The sequence below is a fragment of the Hyla sarda genome, chromosome 1 (assembly GCF_029499605.1).
Source record: "Hyla sarda isolate aHylSar1 chromosome 1, aHylSar1.hap1, whole genome shotgun sequence".
Lineage (NCBI taxonomy): Eukaryota > Metazoa > Chordata > Amphibia > Anura > Hylidae > Hyla > Hyla sarda.
Window position 1 is genome coordinate 482,334,373 of NC_079189.1, and position 17,676 is coordinate 482,352,048.

General features: G+C 41.8%; 2 protein-coding genes across 5 annotated transcripts in view; one reads left to right on the forward strand and one right to left on the reverse strand.

Annotated features, from left to right (window-relative positions):
• Window positions 1-1,064: 1,064 nt before the first annotated feature.
• LMNB1 (lamin B1) lies at window positions 1,065-17,013 on the reverse strand. Its single transcript, XM_056537312.1, has 11 exons — window positions 16,346-17,013; window positions 8,827-8,983; window positions 7,465-7,590; window positions 6,960-7,130; window positions 6,325-6,450; window positions 5,999-6,219; window positions 5,679-5,904; window positions 5,493-5,597; window positions 4,919-5,038; window positions 2,862-2,975; window positions 1,065-1,586 (listed from the first exon to the last, which is right to left on the reverse strand). Exons 1-11 carry the CDS (start codon window positions 16,702-16,704, stop codon window positions 1,554-1,556), a joined length of 1,758 nt encoding a protein of 585 aa, XP_056393287.1. The 5' UTR covers window positions 16,705-17,013; the 3' UTR covers window positions 1,065-1,553.
• A 213-nt stretch (window positions 17,014-17,226) lies between these two features.
• Window positions 17,227-17,676, forward strand: part of SPMIP10 (sperm microtubule inner protein 10) — a 33,290-nt gene continuing 32,840 nt past the window's right edge. For all 4 annotated transcript variants that reach the window (XM_056537313.1, XM_056537315.1, XM_056537316.1 and 1 more), the window contains exon 1: window positions 17,227-17,414. The gene's annotated coding sequence lies outside the window, so the exon portion shown is untranslated. The remainder of the gene's footprint in view (window positions 17,415-17,676) is intronic.

The following is a 17,676-nucleotide window of genomic DNA, read 5'->3' on the forward strand; positions in this document are numbered from 1 at the left end:
TACCATATTTAAGTTGATTTTCATATTTGAGAACTTCAATAGTCATCTCCTGTAAAGCAAGATGTGAAAACAGGAATTTGGGGCACAGAAGAGTACCATTGCTGTCAGTGGGATTCTACTGACCAGGGCACACAATGGAATTCATTGAATTGAATGTCATTCTTTCAATAATCGCACAGTCCTAGCGCTCACATATTTCTAGCCAGATTCTGTAATGTGAACTCAGCCTTATGGTTTTACTGAACCAGCATAGATCTCTATGGTGATTTGAGCTTTACCCCAATTGCAATAAAAGGGAGGTAAGCTTTACACCAATTGCCAGGCCAGGTTTCCCATCAAGCTCTGACAAAGTGAAAGCTGAGCTGTGATTGGCTGCTGTGGGTAAATTCTCTCCAGTTTCTCGTGTGTTTTGATCAGGGCCAATGTGGCTTTTACCCTAAAAAGTGAACAGTTTAAAAAAAAAAAAAAAAAAAAATAAACCCTCAAAAGTTGCTAAATTGCATTTTTCTCTACGAATTTATAAAATTCCACACAAATTTTTTGTCTTCAAACAATGATGCCAAAAATTTTAACATTTGTAAATTACTTCTATTTAAAAATCTTAATCCTTCCAGTACTTAGCTGCTGTATCCTACAGAGGAAGTTCTTTTCTGTCTGACCAGTGCTCTCTGCTGACACCTATGTCCATTTCAGGAACTGTCCTGAGCATGAGAGGTTTGTTATGGAGATTCCCTCCTGCTCCGAACAGTTTCTGAAATGGACATAGGTGTCAGCAGAGAGCACTGTGGTCAGACAGAAAAGAAATTAAAAGAGAGAAGAGCTTCCTGTGAAGCATACAGCAGCTGAGAAGTACTGGAAGGATTAAAATTTTTAAAAAGCAGCAATTTACAAATGTTTTTGTCACAGTTTTCCCACGGAGTAACCTTTAAGTGATGGCACTTCTAGGGAGGGCATTAAGAAATCAGACTGCTTACAAGACCAACCAACGTCACATAAGGACACTTCATACAATCAGTAAGACTGCACTTCTATAATAGGATCAGATAGGAAATTACAACCGCATTAGAAAGTTTTTTTTTATTTTACTTAAACCATGGTGTCATTTAAAATAGCTACAACATTACCCACCCACCAAACTAATCTAAAAAATTCCAATAAAACAGCTGCATTTTTCACATAATACAAATAACACCTTTGCAATAAAGCTGAGGAGTAAAATTGTTTAAAATTCAGATTGTGATAGAAAAAAAAACTTCAGTACAAAAAATGCTGGGAGCAGAAATGTTGTGTGCCTCCAAGCAGACAGCACCTTTACGTGGCAGGTAAAAATACATGGCCTTCACATTTATCATTTCATTCCTGAATCTTCCAGGGTCTTACAGTGTACAAGTCAATTCACATTTAACATGTTTCAATTCTTGAAATGACCCAATGCCCACCACTGTAATAAAAAAATAAGGCCATTTACTTGGGCATTTTATTCTGTACACAGTGACGTGTCATACTCCCAAGAGGCTCAGATCGGTAGGCTAAAAATCAGACGGGTGACAGCTTTACATTATAGAACAGCTTCTGTTGTCAGCAGCCTACAAGAGATAGGAAATAATTAATAGAGCTTTATATGCAGGTCCTCAAATGTCATCTGGTTTTACTGTAGTCAACAAATGCTGGCAGTAAACAACTGTATAGACCAACTTTCCACTTACATGCACAATTTTCCATTTTAAGACAAACAAAGCCACACTCTTCTCATGGATTTTTTTGCTGCAACCAGATGTTATCTCTTTGGGACAGTTGTCAATAGATGGCTTAAAAATGGAAGTACGCACACAACCTTTTACTGCTAGGTGTATACACAAAGTGCTACAACTCAGTCAGTCTGCTATTACTTTGAGGCTGAAACATTATCCGAAAATTAAATATACCGTATTTTTCGCCCTATAGGATGCACCGGCGTATAAGACGCACCCAATTTATAGGTGCCAAATCTAAAAAAAAATAAAGATTCTGAACCCAACAGTGGTCTTCAACCTGCGGACCTCCAGATGTTGCAAAACTACAACTCCCAGCATGCCCGGACAGCCGTTGGCTGTCCGGGCATGCTGGAATTGTAGTTTTGCAACATCTGGAGGTCCGCAGGTTGAAGACCACTGGTATAGGAGGTAGCACTCACGTGTTCCCGCCGCTCCGGAACCATCACCGGTGCCCTGGATGTCACTCCATCACTGTCGCCACGTGCCTGTGGTGTCCGGCGCTCCGGACTTCTTCCCCGGGATCCACGCTCTCCGTCACCACGTCGCTCCTATTGGATGATGGCGTGCGCAACGACGTTGAAGGAGAGCGCAGGGGGTCCTGGCACGGAGAAGACACTGAGGAGGCAGGTAAGGTCTCTCCCGATGTCCCTTAAGCTGTTCGGGATGCCACGATTTCACCACGACGGTCCCAGAACAGCCCGACTGAGCAGCCGGGTTAGTGTTATTTTCGCTTCAGACGCGGCGGTCAGCTTTGGTCGCCGCGTCTGAAGGGTTAATACAGGGCATCACCGCGATCGGTGATGTCCTGTATTAGCGGCGGGTCCCGGCCATTGATGGCAGCAGGTATTGCAGTATTAGACGCACCAACTTCCCCCCGCAGTTTTGGGGAAGAAAAAGTGCATCTTATACGGCGAAAAATATGGTATATGGCAAAAGGAAATTTCCGACATTTATGTACTGGGCATTGCTCAACATGAATTAGGATCTTTACCTGCAATCAAATCATGCACTGGGAAGTGTGAACTGATGCTACAGTTCCAAAAAGCCATTATACCACCACTTCAGACCCAATGGGTTCTCCAATATATAAAAAAAATACTACCATACCTGCCGACGTAGCCGGGGTTCTGTCTCAAGCTCCTCCATTACTTCTACCTCCTCTTCATCAACTTCTTCTTCGGGTAAAGATGTTGTGAACACAGTTGCCCTTTGAGCTACTTCCTATTTTTTTTAAACAGAACATTTTTTTTATAAATCAGTTGACAGCTGGATTGAATGTACCTGCTACATTGTAAAGGGTCACAGAATCTAACATGATAAATGATAATCCCATTCTAATTACTTGGAGCATTTTACACACATTAACAACACAGCTATACAGGGAAAACATTCTACAAAGAGTCCCCCTGTGGGTATGGTTACACTGAGGAAATTAGAAAATTCTCAGATTCTCTTCATGGTAAAAACGGTGCAAAAAAAATTAAGCACAATTTAGTGCAGGAAGTACTGATGAATTCATGTGATTTTACATGCAGATTCCAAAAGGAATTTCAGCCAAGGAAATCCCATCAAAAAGGAGTCTGTTGGCAGAATTTGCACAAATTTCCTCAGATCTTCCGTCTTCAGTGAATTGCGCGCTGGAGGTGGGCCAGTCGGCTCAATTTAAGTTTTCTTTGTAGCGGGTCAGGTGAGTGTTCAGTCTGCGTAGCGCTCACCTCACCTGTGGCAGTGATTCATTTTTAGCCAGCGGGCCCACCTCCAGTGCACAATGCACTTTGGAGGGACAGATCTCTGGAATGCAGGTACGTATTTAACCCATTAACTCCTCATCTGTCTACTGTTCACCCACACTATATCCCAGTGTATTGGGTGAAGAGATGACCATTTTACTTTAAGATTAGGACAGATCACTTTAAGAACAATGAAACATTGTTTAAAAGGGGAATTCCAGGCCAAAACTTTTTTTTTTATATATGAACTGGCTCACGAAAGTTAAACAGATTTGTAAATTACTTCTATAAAAAAATCTTAATCATTCCAATAGTTATTAGCTTCTGAAGTTGAGTTGTTTTCTGTCTAACTGCTCTGATGACTCATGTCCCAGGAGCTGTGCAGTTCCTATAGGGATATTCTCCCATCATGCACAGCTTCCGGGACGTGATATTGAGCAGTTAGACAGAAAACTTCAGAAGCTAATAACTATTGGAAGGATTAAGATTTAATAGAAGTAAATTACAAATCTGTTTAACTTTCCAGAGCCAGTTGATATATATAAAAAAGTTTTGCCTGGAATACCCCTTTAAGAATATACATGTGACATTGGCAACACTACAGAAATGTGGGGGAAATTTACCAGTTTTTCATTTCAGGTTATAAATTATTATTATTTTTTTTTTAAAGTGTTAACCAGAAGGCGCAAATTAGACAAAACGACTTAACCCAAGAAATAAAGGTGTTACAATACAGATTTGTATTAACTTTAATGCAATGGTAACTGATCATTGGCAATTTGGTGGAAAGCCCTTCATTTCTCCCAAATCAACACAAGCCCAGACCCGTCTTACAAAACTGGCTGCGGACAGCATTTGTGGTGCAATTTGAAACAAAACAGATTAAAAAGTTGCAGAGGAGAAAATACAAAGTGGGGTAGTTAAATGGGGGACGGGTGTTTATCTACACCACAATTGATAAATGACATCCTATTCATAAATCCAGCCGATTTGTTATCTTGTACTAAAACTACTAGTACTACCTTCAAACACTAAAGTAGAGGGGGAGTAAACGTTACTCTGATCGGGTAATTAAAGGATTTCTGAGCCTATGAAGCTTCTATTTAACGTTGTGCACCGCTTCGTCCTGTTTTCATGCAAGTGACCCCCATCAGAAGTGCTGTAGTGAAAGTCTTTACTTTATAGTTTGACTGCATGAAAATTTAAAAAGCAGTGCAGGAGGTATAGAAGTTTACACAGTAATAACTTGGCATCATGACCTTAAAAGCTGAAGAAAACGAAATCCTGCAATATCCCTTTAACATAAGGTGGTCAGAAAAGAGAAATATTGTACTGTATTTCATGTGCATCACAATATTACCACATTTCTCTTCTGTAAAAATGTACACAGTAAAGTGATTAACCTTTTAGAAGTTTCACATCTTACAGACATACCTGTCCCTGAGAGTTTCTCAACACAACTTTGACATCTTGACCAGTGCCCCAAGAACTTTGGTTTTTCCAGATGAGGTCAGAAGGAGGACTTGCAGGGACTCCAGCATTAGAAGCCCAAATCTAGAATGATTTAACAAAAGTGTTTACAGTACAATTTAGAGTAGGGTATTTTGTTGAGTATTTTTCTACTCACTGAAGTCAATGGGTAGCACAATCAGTGTTATGGCTTTTAAAAGTCACATCGCATATATGTGGAAACTTGTCAGACACTAGGAAACCTGTCAGTAAATTAAGAAGACTGGCTCTAGTTTTTAGGATGCAGTGCCCCTCTAGCTATGCTTAGCTGTAGTCTTCCCTCCAGACTGAGATCAGGGTACAAAGACAAAAGGGGGAGATTTATAATAGCCTGTCCAGGGTAAAAGTTGCTTGGTTGCTACAGACAACTGAGCAACTTTCCCTCTGGACAGGTTTTGATAAATCTCCTTGAAAGTGTTAAAGCTAGATTCACTGACTACATTGTACATAGTTTTACAGTAGACTTGTTAATTAAATATTCCAAATTACTACTACTTACTGTAACTGTCTGTCCTGCCTTAAGTATGTATCTTGAGGTAAACTTGTAGTTTGCTGAAGTCTCTCCAATGGTTCGTGAGATCTCCCAACCTCCCAGTGGTTGATCCTGAAACATTTTATCAGCTCGGTTATATCACATAAGCAGGATTCATCTTCATTACAATAACTGTAGGCTAGCAAGGCTTACCTGGTCAGAGTTGTTCTTCAGTCTGATAAATTTGCCATCCACATCCAATTCTTCAATTGACACATTACCAGTTGCAGAAGCAGAGTGAGCAATGCTAACACTACTGCTTGCCTCTGACTCTTCTACATCAACCCTCTTTCTTTTGCCTCTGGTGGTTCTTACGCTACGGCTTGAAGATGCTCGAGACACAGTGACACGGGATGAAGGACTGGGAGATAGCTTTAGCCTAAAACACAGGTGGTGGTGAAAGATCAGACCATTTGCAAATAAATCGTACTCAACCGTTTGGGATTGTGAGCAGCACATGCTGCCTGCCTTACCTTTCTTCTTCACCTTCCAGCAGTTTGCGGTATGCACTTATTTCCATGTCCAAGGCTAGTTTGACATCTAAAAGCTGTTCGTAGTCTGAAAGCTGTTGCTGCATCTGGTCCCTTATGTCAGCCATTTCCCGCTCCCTTTCTGCTAGCATTCTGCGACAAGAATCCTTCTCTTTAGCAAGTAATTCTTCCAACTCTTGCATCCGATCATACCATGCCCTAGACTGAAGACAAGCATCTTTATAGGTGATGGAGAGGACAAACCCTTGTTCTTATACACAGTATCCCAAGTCTTCAGCCTACCCTCTTTATAAAATTCTCTTTTATACCTCCTTCTGCAGGTCTGACAGCTGTGTTGAGAGGCTGTCAATGCGCAGTCTGCTTTCCATTAGCTCCTCACGAGTACTCTGAGCAGTAGAGTTGTTCATCTCAGAAGACAGCCTTGCATTCTCCAGCTGAGAAATGAGAAAGAAACTTATAAGCTGACAGAAAGGGGAAGCACACCGATTTTAAAAACTGTTCTACTGTCAAACAGGAATTAAGTATTTCCTAAGGAAATGCCGTCATTACAGTAACTTTCAATTGCAGCTGATTGTGAAATCATTGCCAGTCTATTTAAACTTCACACAGGTGTATTAAATGTTTTATTTTAAAAAGTTACATTTCAGATAGGAGTCAGTAACTCACTTGCTTGTTTAATTGCTAGGTTTAAGTAAGCTTTAGTCTCAAACTACATTCAAAATTCCAAATATAGCCAACATTTACTAAAATGTATGTAGTAAAGGGCGGGTACCCACTGTTATCTGTTCCAGTATGTTAAATCATACAGCTGCATCCACACCACACACTTCTTTTCCAAGTGTTAAACAAATGCAGTGTGAACTCACCCAACCAGCTTATCAAGTAAAATGCTTTACAAGCAAAGCTTGTTGGGGAAACTAACATTTTACAACATGCAATATACCTTTGCTTGATAAGTCTGCTCAAGTTCATCCTTATACATCCTAACTTGTTCTTCCTGTTGTGCTCTCATGTCTGCAAGTGCCTGAGCGAGTCTGTGTTCATAGTCAATGATACGACCGGAATCAACTTCTACCATGCGGGTCTCCTGTCGCTTTCTTGTTTCTTTGATCTCCTTTAGGAAAAAAAAAAAAAAAAAACACATTTTAAATAACGTAATAACTATAGACACAACAGGTCCATGGATAATGGGATAGTCATGAGTTACAGAGTTTCTACAGCCAAAGTAAATGTCATACATCTGAACGATTTGGTTTCTGTAGTATCCATGTTTTTAATAAACCAATTTAGATGTTTGGTACAGATTCTTGACCCGGGAAGTCTGTCTGCAGAAAATCTGCTAAAGGACAGTTGTTGAAATAAAAACCACACAAATGCATATGGCAGGTATTCCTACCAATCCTTTTAAGGGAACAGAGGGGTGTTTAATACCACTTCACAGACATTACCTCTTCATATATATTTTTCCTGAACTCAAGCTCTTCAGCCAGAGATTGGCAACGATTTTCAAGATCCACTTTCGAGAGAGTTTCATCACCAAGCTGTGACTTTAACTTTGCCAATGCAGATTCAAACTGGAAAAAAAATAAATTAAAGATTACTACACAGATGATTTGATTATAATTTCTTCCCAAATGATGTCTATGTACAGATCAGTAAGTAAACCTATTACTGTGCACAAATACAGGTAAAAAGGCTCATTTTGTAATGAGATGAAACAGGACTGCCTGAGATGCACTAGCCCTTTTACTGTTACTCATGTTTCATATGGAAGTTATGGGTACTGCTATCCTGCCTAAGCTGTTTTAACAACATTTAGTGATCGGCTTTACAGCAGGACCCATGATAAAGGAATTTGGCATGTCACTGGGCTTTTTCTGATCTTTTCAGAGATAATTCTACTGAGAGGGAGAATATGGGTCTGATCTCTATTGAATGGTGGTGGATCCAGTGTTCTCTCCCCTGGTGTTACCATTCATTGTACTCCTGTCTGCGCTGAGAAGCAAGGAATGGGAATGATCCTTACATAGCAGGAAGTCTTAACATGGTTTACAAATAAGCTTAATTTACAGTTCTACAAGTTTAAAAAAATAAAACATTTGTTCTTTATCTACAAATATGCTTTGTCACTCCCCTAGTTGTCATTTAACAACAACCCTCATTAACTTCATAGGATATATCTGTCCAGGATTGACCAGACATTTATAGGTTTTACTGGAATACCCTTTCTAATGCTATATTCCAAGTAGTAAAGAACTGTGCACTGATTAGTAACTAATATATTTTATAAAGCTGCATAAGGATCTAAGGAGCTCTCTGAAGTAAACAAGTGGCGGCCTGCTAGGGGTATAAATATATAACATGCACCCTGCAGACTCCATCGCTGGTACTGAAAATACCAGTTTACTTCTCCCAAAGACAGCATGCTCTCCTGGCTCTGGTGATAAATTATTTGAATACAGGACAACCAATAAGCAGCAAAGCATTTTTTCAGGACACCAGAAAAGCCAGGGTAGCATGTCTCCAAGGGAAGTAAACATTCAGCAGGGAGAACCAATACTAGGTGCATAAGTTTGTATATTAATGAAACCCATAGCAAGCCTTCTATTCATCTTGAAAAAACCTTTATGGTATGAAGAAAAACTAAACAGGGAAAAAAAAAAAAAATAAGTCACCATGCATTTGATATGATCCTACAATGACTTCACACCACCATATATTTTTTTTAAAGAAAAAAAATTGCATTTTGGCAACACACATGAACATTGTGTCCTGCTTATAGACTTCTGTTTTACTGCAACACCACTCACCTGCCCAATATCAGCTCTGAGATTCTCCACTTCTTGCTCCAGAGCTTTCTTCTCACTCTTTGCAGTGATAAGGGCAGCATCTGTGTTGTGAAGAAGAGACTCATTGTCCCGCAGCTTGGCTTGAAGAACATTAACGTCTGATTCTTTCTTTGAGAAGCTGAAACAAAAAACACATGTATGCAGCCTTTACTAACTTTATATATGTTGTATAGATATCAGTGAAGTAGTTAGAATAGCTCTTAAATTGTCAAACCAGTCTCCCTTTGACCTCTGGGAATTGGGCCAAACTAACTAAACACTTGCCACTTCGATGTATGGATGGGGGTCTATGAGCAGGAGGCCCAAAATCCCATGATTATAGCATGCATATGCTAGGATATGCCAGTATTTTAGTGACCTACCCTTAAAGGCTGCCGTCAGATTCCCCTTAAAGTGCCATCTTTAAAGATCTATTCCTAAAAACCTAGTAAATGATGTTCTTGCTGCACTAGTTCTTCCTTAAGTTGTACCTGACCCCCCACCTAATATTAATTCTCCCTCTTCTGCAAATAGCTGCTACATACCAAGATCCCACATGTGATTAAGCAGCATGAACTACCACCACAAACCGTATCCTCAGTATATTGTGCATATGATTATACAATCGAGGCTGTGACTCAAGGACTGGCCAGGGAGAACTAGAACACCTCTGGGCTAGGAAAGGCTTAAGTGCTTAATTCACATAGCCACAAAAAATTAGTGAAGCACCAAAGTTTTTGCAAGCAAAAAGTATCACCCAAACACATCAGCAGAAAACTTAAGTGGACTTTTCTTTTGCAGAGACTCCCGCAAGCATGTCAGAAACTCTGCATCACAGAGCCAAAAGGTAGAGTTTATAATGACAGCTGTTGCCCAGACATCCTGTACAGACCAGGCAGTAACGGAACTTAACAGTGAGCATTACCAAGCATATGACCATGTAAGTGCCCTAACTTCTTTGTGGTACCATCGCATGGCAGAGGGGATTAGCTTAGGGCGCTTTACCACCATGTTTTCAGCCTACGGCTGCTGGATCTGGATGGGGAAATCGTGCGCTTCTGTACTCCAGCCAGACCGGTGCTGAAATCCATTGACTTTAATGAGCCGAACATAGTCACCATTTGACTCTGGTCGGCTCATTTTCGACCTGTATCCTGTTTTCTGGCTGCACCTAAAACCTTAGTATACTACGGTTTTAGGTCCAGTCACAAAACCGGATACGGGGCAGAAGTGAGCCGACCGGAGTCAAACGGTGACTTTGGTCGGCTCATTAAAGTCAAGGGATTTCAGCACCGGGGAGATTGCAGAGCACCGTGCAAGCGAGGGCTGCAGGGGGAGTCTCCTGGGTGAGAACACCGGAGACTTGGGCTCACGGCATTTGCAGTGGAGTGTACATGTCATCCTGTAGTTCTTGTTGCCCAGCATAGGATTTGTTATGAGGACATTGACAGAAGCACTGCAGTTTACATGGTCAGCAGGCAGTAGTGCCATATGGGCTTGTCCTTAAACCTCAGCACTGAACTTTCAATCAAAACTACTTAATGACCGTGCTCAACAGGTTCCTTTCTATAGGTCACTATTCCCCCAGCCTATGAAACACCAGCTGTTGTAGGACTACAAGTCCCAGCATGTTGTGACAGCCACAGGTTGGGTAATACCGATCTAGGTCATGGAACTGAAATGAAAGGGCACCCTAAGTGTATGAAATAGAATAGCCAGGAGGTTGTGTAAATCCACAGAAATTGACAAATATGACACCTGCCTTTCCAGCAAACCTCAGTACAATGTAATTATATGGGCATTGTGGGGACAGTGGGAAGCTGCCCCCTATTTAGGTGGCAAATTAAAAATTCATTTAACCCCTTAACCACGGACGTAAATGTACTTCCTGATTTGGCGGGACTTTGCGCACCAGAACGTACATACGCGTCATACTCTGCAGGTTCTGGCTGCTAGCAGCAGCCGGGGACCCGCCGGTAATTGCAGACATCCACGATCTTGCGGATATCCGCCATTAACCCCTCAGATGCCGTGATCAATACAGATCACGGCATCTGCAGCAATGGGGTACTTGAATGGATGATCGGATCGCCCGTAGAGCTCCAATCATCCAGCATGGCGGCCGGAAGTCCCCTCACCTGGCACCGGACGTCTCCCAGGGTCTTCTGCTCTGGTCTGAGATTGAGCAGACCAGAGCAGAAGATGACCGATACTAATGATAGGTGCTATGTCCTATGCATAGCACTGAACAGGATTATCAATCAAATGATTGCTATAGATCGTCCCCCTATGGGGACATAAAATGTGTAAATAAAATATAAAAGTTAGAAGAAAAAAAAAGTTAAAAATCCCCTTCCAATAAAAATTTTAATTGTCAGTTTTCCCATTTTACCCCTGAAAAAAACGTAAAGATATATATTTTTTTATATAAACATTTGGTATCGCCGTGTGCGTAAATGTCCGATCAAATATAATGTTAATGATCCCGTACGGTGAATGGCGTAAATGTAAGTCCAAAAATGCTGCTTTTTTGTCACATTTTATTAAAAAAATAATCTTAGCGAAAGTTTTATATATGCAAATGTGGTATCGATAAAAAGAACAGATGGCGCAAAAAATGAAAGTTATAGGTGGTCAAAATGGGGCAATTTTATATTACTGATTTTGTACAAAAAGTTTTAGATTTTTTTTAAAGCGGTACAAAAATATAAAAGTATCTAGCCATGGGTATCATTTTAATCATATTGACCCACAGAATAAACACGTCATTTTTACCGTAAAGTGTATAGTGTGAAAACAAAACCCTCCAAAATGTGCAAAATTGTGGTTTTCATTTAAATTTCCTCCCTTAAAAAAAAAAAAAAAAAAAAAAAATTTACATGGGGGGGGTTCGCCGTACATTATATGGTAAAATGAGGTTTCATTACAAAGTACAATTGGTCACGCAAGAAACAAGCCGTTATATGAGTCTGTAGATGGAAATATAAAAAGTTATGGATTTTAGAAGGCGAGGAGGGAAACTAAAATAAAATTGGCCTGGTCCTTAAGGAGTTAAAAAAATTTAAAAAAAAAGTATGAATTTTACATTTTAGAAAGTCTATTAGATTCACCGAATAGAAAGGAAATGTATGACATGTCCACAAGATTGTACGTTAAAGAAAAAAAAAAATCACTAGATACTTTGTCAATGCAAAAACTATAAGGATAAAAATAAAAGCTGCACTGAAGTATGGAAGAACCACAGGAAGGAAGTATAGAAAATGCCCGAAAGTTCAGTCTATACTAATTTCTTCTGATCCCACTGCTGTCTGAGTTTATAGCACTGGTTTTTCTTTTAAGCACTCAACATTGTTTGGCTCCGGGTGCAGGATCAGCATGTGACCTCCGAGGGGCAGCATTGGACAACAGTTCTATTTCCTGATACAAATTATCACGTAGTACAAGCAAAAAGCAGTATTACACAACATAGGCCATATTCACCATCACCTCTGATATGGCAGACTGCTCACACCTACAGCCACTCACTACAAAGCTTGTTAGCAAAACCATATGCTGTATTTACAAACACCTTGGGGGAATGAAACATTCCCTTTATATGGCTTTTTACTGCAAGTCTGTCGCAATTTATACAAGGTGACATAGTTACATGATTACATAGTTAGTATGGTTGAAAAAAGACATACGTCCATCAAGTCCAACCAGGGGATTGAAGGGAAGGATGTAAGGGGATAAGGGGAAGGGATGTAGTTTTATAATTCTGCATAAGCATTAATGTTATTTTGTTCCAGGAATGTATCTAACCCTGTTTTAAAGCTGGTAATTGTTCCTGCTGTGACCAGTTCCTGGAGTCGACCGTTCCATAAATTCAGTCCTCACGGTAAAGAAGGCGTGTCGCCCCTTTAGACTAAACCTTTTCTTCTCCAGACGGAGGGAGTGCCCCCTCGTCCTTTGGGGGGGTTCACTTCCCTTACGTTACATGTAAAACTGTTGCAAATGTTGAACAATTTTACTTCGGCCCGGACCACTTTGAAACTTAGATCTAAGGCAAGGTTCATATTTTTCTCTTCTTGAGCTGCCCACATTTACCCTCATGTGGTCGGTCAGTGATCTGGTAATTTTTCCATGGAGTTTAGAGAAAAAAAATATATATAAAAATTAAAGTTAGCACTATATTTTTTCTCCGATAAAGTTGACATAACTGCCAACATAGCACATTATGAAGCAGACGTCAGTGTGATGAGCCCTAAGCTTTTTAGCTATTTATGAAGAGCATGCACCTTGGATGATTGGCAAAAAAAAATTAAAACACAACTACGGTAATTCCCCTTGTCTGTAGGAATCGTGTTGCTTAGCCAGCATGTATAAAGTGCTTACATTACAGCATATGCTTCCCTGCATATCAGATACAAGTACAACATTGAGTTCCAGAATACCCGTTACAGGACCAACAGAAGGGGGAGGGCTATAACGGGCAGATGCCCTGGAAAGACTAGCCATTAAAGAAATATATATATAAAATGCACTGACACATTAGCAAAGGAGACCTTTGTGCATTCAGTGTTATGTCTCAAAGCAAGTGCATGTCAGCTGTGCAGGCTCACATTACAGACTGGGCCCCATTCCAGGAGCAGCTGCCACAGCACATAGTCTGGCCACAAGGCAATATGTCAGGCACCTGAGCTGACTGAATGCCTTGACAAGCACAAAGTTAAATGAGTACTGTCAGATTCAACAACTTTATGGGGGAGATCTATCAAAACCTGTCCAGAGGAAAAGTTGCCCATAGCAACCAATCAAATCAGTCATTTCTGAAAAATGAAAGCAGCAATCTGATTGGTTGCTATGGGCAACTTTTAATATGGACAGGTTTTGAGAAATCTCCCCCTATACGTTGTACATCTTGGCAAACCTCAAGTGTCTATTGAAGGTGTACATGTCTGTACTAAATGCTTACACCAATGCCCCAGTCAGAGTCTGAGGGCAAGATATTTCCCCAATTCCATCCTGACCAAAAAGACCGTGCAAGTGTCTTTATAGATGTATGTTCACATGTCAGAAAGGATGCCGATTTTCCCAGTTAAGGCCATTCTCACCACGTTTTTGCAACACAGTTCCCATACAGGTTTTTGATGAACTGTTTCCTCAAAACAGGACTAAACTATCAAAAACGTGTGTACAAATTTTGAAACTATACAGTTAAAAACCGTATACAGTTTAAAAAATGATGTCTGGTTGCATCTGTTTAAGAAAAAAAGTATACATTTAACTTTTCACTCTATTATGAATAAAGTTTCACTTGTTTGATTGAAATTCCAAGAAGAATTGAACTATATGCACACAAAGTTCTGTATGGTTCCCATGCTAAAAAATTCAAAAGTTAAAAGTATACGGTTTAATACAGTTTTTCACCCGGACCAAAAACTGGTAGGCTACGGGGGAAAAAAAAAAAAATTTAAAAACCGACAAAACCGTACAGAATGCAAAACGGACACAACCCAATGCATCTTTTGGCATACGGTTTTCACAGACAACATATACAGGAACTGTATTGCAAAAACGTGGTGTGAATGCACCCTAACTTCAATACAGAAGTCAAAATCTGCCACATGTGAACAGGGCTGTGGCGTCGGTAGATAAATGTTCCGACTTTTGTACTTACGACTCCTCTGTATTAATGTTATCTGTGTGCTGATCTGCTGCTGAAGATAGGGCAGTGGGAGGATCCAGGAAGGGGCATTTATTATAAAACGTGATTTCCCTAGTAGAATCCCATAGTCATGTTTTAAAGTTTAAGCTAACAATCGGAGTTTACAAGTTTTGTAGCCTTAGCTGAATGGCAGCAGTTTTTCCCAATGGTTTACAGCTTCAGTCTTGAACTATTGACCCTCCACTTATAAAAGTGTCTCTAGTCCTGCAAACATCATATTTCCTTAATCCCTTATCAGTGAAAGGCTAGGTTACCCATGGGTTCCCTGTAACAGCAAAACAAAACACTATGGAAAGTATAAGTATTGCCGCTCCTAATTGTGCATTGTGTGCCATATAGTGAAGCACATGAAAAGCATGCTTCTTCACGGTCACTTAATGTGTTCGTTTTGCGGTTACATGAGGCACTGCATGCATTGGTCTTTATTCTTACAGTAGAGAAGTCATTAATTATAACTGTGAATTGGGAAATTTAAACTTTTTTATTCCAATCTAAATTTAGTAGGAGTCTGAGTCTGCATTGTTTGCCGACTCAGAGTACCCAAAATTTCATCCAACTAACTCCACAGAACTGCATGTGAACATATCATTGATTCTATTATATAGTCTTCATAAATGAGACTCAAATGACTAACAGAGGTTGTGAACATGAACACAAGGGCTCCAAAATGTAGAAAAGTGGGACAACTGTTTAGCTCCATTCTTCATATCAGTTGTCATATCAGGGTCCCCCAAGATCAGCACTAAGGAACAACTCCCAGCCAGGGTCCCCAAGATGAGCACTACTAATCCAGCATGCGTCTCCTGTAGATCTCACGTCTGGATCCCTTTAATGTAAGCTGTGGTGGGGTCATATCACCATCTGTTCCCAGTCACCAGTGACCCTACATGCCCCCATGGCAACTTCAACTAAGCCAAATTAAAAGAGGCCTGCGACCTGTCACTGCAATACTTAGGAGTGGTACACCGCCAACATCACTACAACCAGATCCCATTGGATCTCTCTAGGAATTTGCATGAAGCCATGACTACCAGTCAGCAGCATTGGTGGCGGGAGAGCTGCACTTGTTTTTTGGCAGCCTGGGAGGAAGTAAAGAGGGTGTGAGCACAGTTTAGAGGAGATCTGGAGAGCACTGAATGAACAGGGGGAGGGGAGAAAACCCAACAACGCCCAATACCCTGACAGGATGCCACTCCAACCCCAAACAATGAGCCCTTCTCTGTGTGCAGTAGTGCCACTGCACCATGCACTATTAATATCCTGCAATCCGGGCTCCCCAGTCTAATGCATCCATTGTTCCCCAACAGCATATGGGGATTATTGACAGGAAGCCTAGATTGGTATCTGATCACCTGCTACATATACTAGAGAACAGTACAGATCCTAAATCAGTGCACCTCCTGATGCAAAACTACAACTCCCAGCATGCCCAGACAGCCGAAGGCTGTCCAGGCATGCTGGGAGTTGTAGTTTTGCAACAACAGGAGGCACACTGGTTAGAAAACGCTGATTTAGCTGTAACAAAGCCACAATTCCCATTGTACCCTGATCATGCTGAGAGTTGTAGTCAACATCTAATCAGTCATGCATGCTGCAAGACTACAGCCTCAGGGTACAATGGGAGTTGTAGTTTCACTTCAGCACTGCCCAGGATGTGGTGACATACTCGTACTCATCACTACTACAGACAAGGCTTCCCCGGCTATGAATGGGATGGGGGAGGGGAATGCTCCAGCAGTCACAGGATTCCACTCAAGCATGTAATGAGGGGCCCGTCCTGCAGGGGGCGCTCACCTGAGCTGCAGCTGCTCGTAGTCGCCCCGCAGTTTGCCCAGCTCGATCTGCAGCTTGGCTCGGTCCCGGGCAGTGTCGTCCAGGGTCCTCCGGGCGTCCGCCAGCTCGGTCTCGTAGAGCTCCTTGAGCCCGGTGACCTCCCGGCTCCGCACCTCCTCCCGCTCGGTGACCTGCAGCTGCAGCACGCTGTTCTCGCTCTCCAGGCTCCGCACCTTGTCGATGTAGACGGCCAGGCGGTCATTCAGCTTGCTCAGCTCCTCTTTCTCCTGCAGGCGGGAGATGCGGGTCGGGCTCAGCGGGGTGCTCATGCTGCTCCTCCGGCTGGACTGCCGGGGATTAGTGGGGGTTGCGGTCGCCATGAGTAGTAGAGACTACGATACAATGGAAAGCGCCGCCACACGTGACCGGGCCCGGCTCCACACAAACTTTCTATCACCGGCGGCAGAATTCAATGGGCTGAGGCGGCACCGACTCCTCTCCTCAGATACGGCGGGTAGTAATGAGATAAAATCCCCCGGGCCGAGCACACAGGACGCGGAGCTCTCCCGGTATTCTGCTAGAAACGGAGAATAAAATCCAACGGGAGCAACAATGCGCGGTGATCGCCCCGCCAGGAACAGCGGCGAGTGAGAGGCTTGGCCTCAATATGGCGCCAGAAAGGTCACGTGGTGGCCCGCGGCCAATGGGGAGGGAGGACGCGCCCACTCTGCAAGCCTGAGACTAAATTCAAATTGGAGATTTAGATGCGGAGGGGGGAGGTGCGGCCGGGCACAATGGAGGGGGCTGCAGTACAACACCCGCCTCATTGTCATAGCCCGGTCTGCTCTGCTACTACAGGAGACGGTTACACACTGCGCATCACACACACAGAGCTAGTAACCTAACACCGAATCACTATGACCAGAACCGTGTACAGGGGTATTATAGAGCTGTGTACACACTGGGGACTGTACCGACTCAGCTATAGATCAGTGTTCCCCAACCAGTGTCTCCCCAGCTGTTGCAAAACTACAACTGCCAGCATGCCCGGAGGCACATTGATATATAGCCAGTTCAAAAAAGGAAACAGGTCACAAAAAAATATTTGAATAATTATTTTGTTTTTGTTTTACAATCTTTTTATTGGGTTTTTCAAAACATAAACATAACAGACATTTTATAACATAGAGTTAAACAGTCATGACATCTCTTACATGGGGGGATCCGTCACATAATATAATATACATGCATATTTTTGTTTTTGAAGGCTCAGTTCACACATTGTTCCTTTTCCCATTAAAGGGGTAGTCCAGTGGTGAAAAACGTATCCCCTATCCTAAGGATAGGGGATA

Bases quoted from the DNA above. Each gene is read 5' to 3' on its own strand.
- LMNB1 (XM_056537312.1), bottom strand. From the start codon at position 16,704: ATGGCGACCGCAACCCCCACTAATCCCCGGCAGTCCAGCCGGAGGAGC. The intron at 6,220-6,324 runs GTATAAAAGAGA...GCTTGTCTTCAG, and splicing joins TGTCAGACCTGCAGAAGGAG to TCTAGGGCATGGTATGATCG. The intron at 2,976-4,918 runs GTATGTCTGTAA...TAAAAAAAATAG, and splicing joins TGAGAAACTCTCAGGGACAG to GAAGTAGCTCAAAGGGCAAC.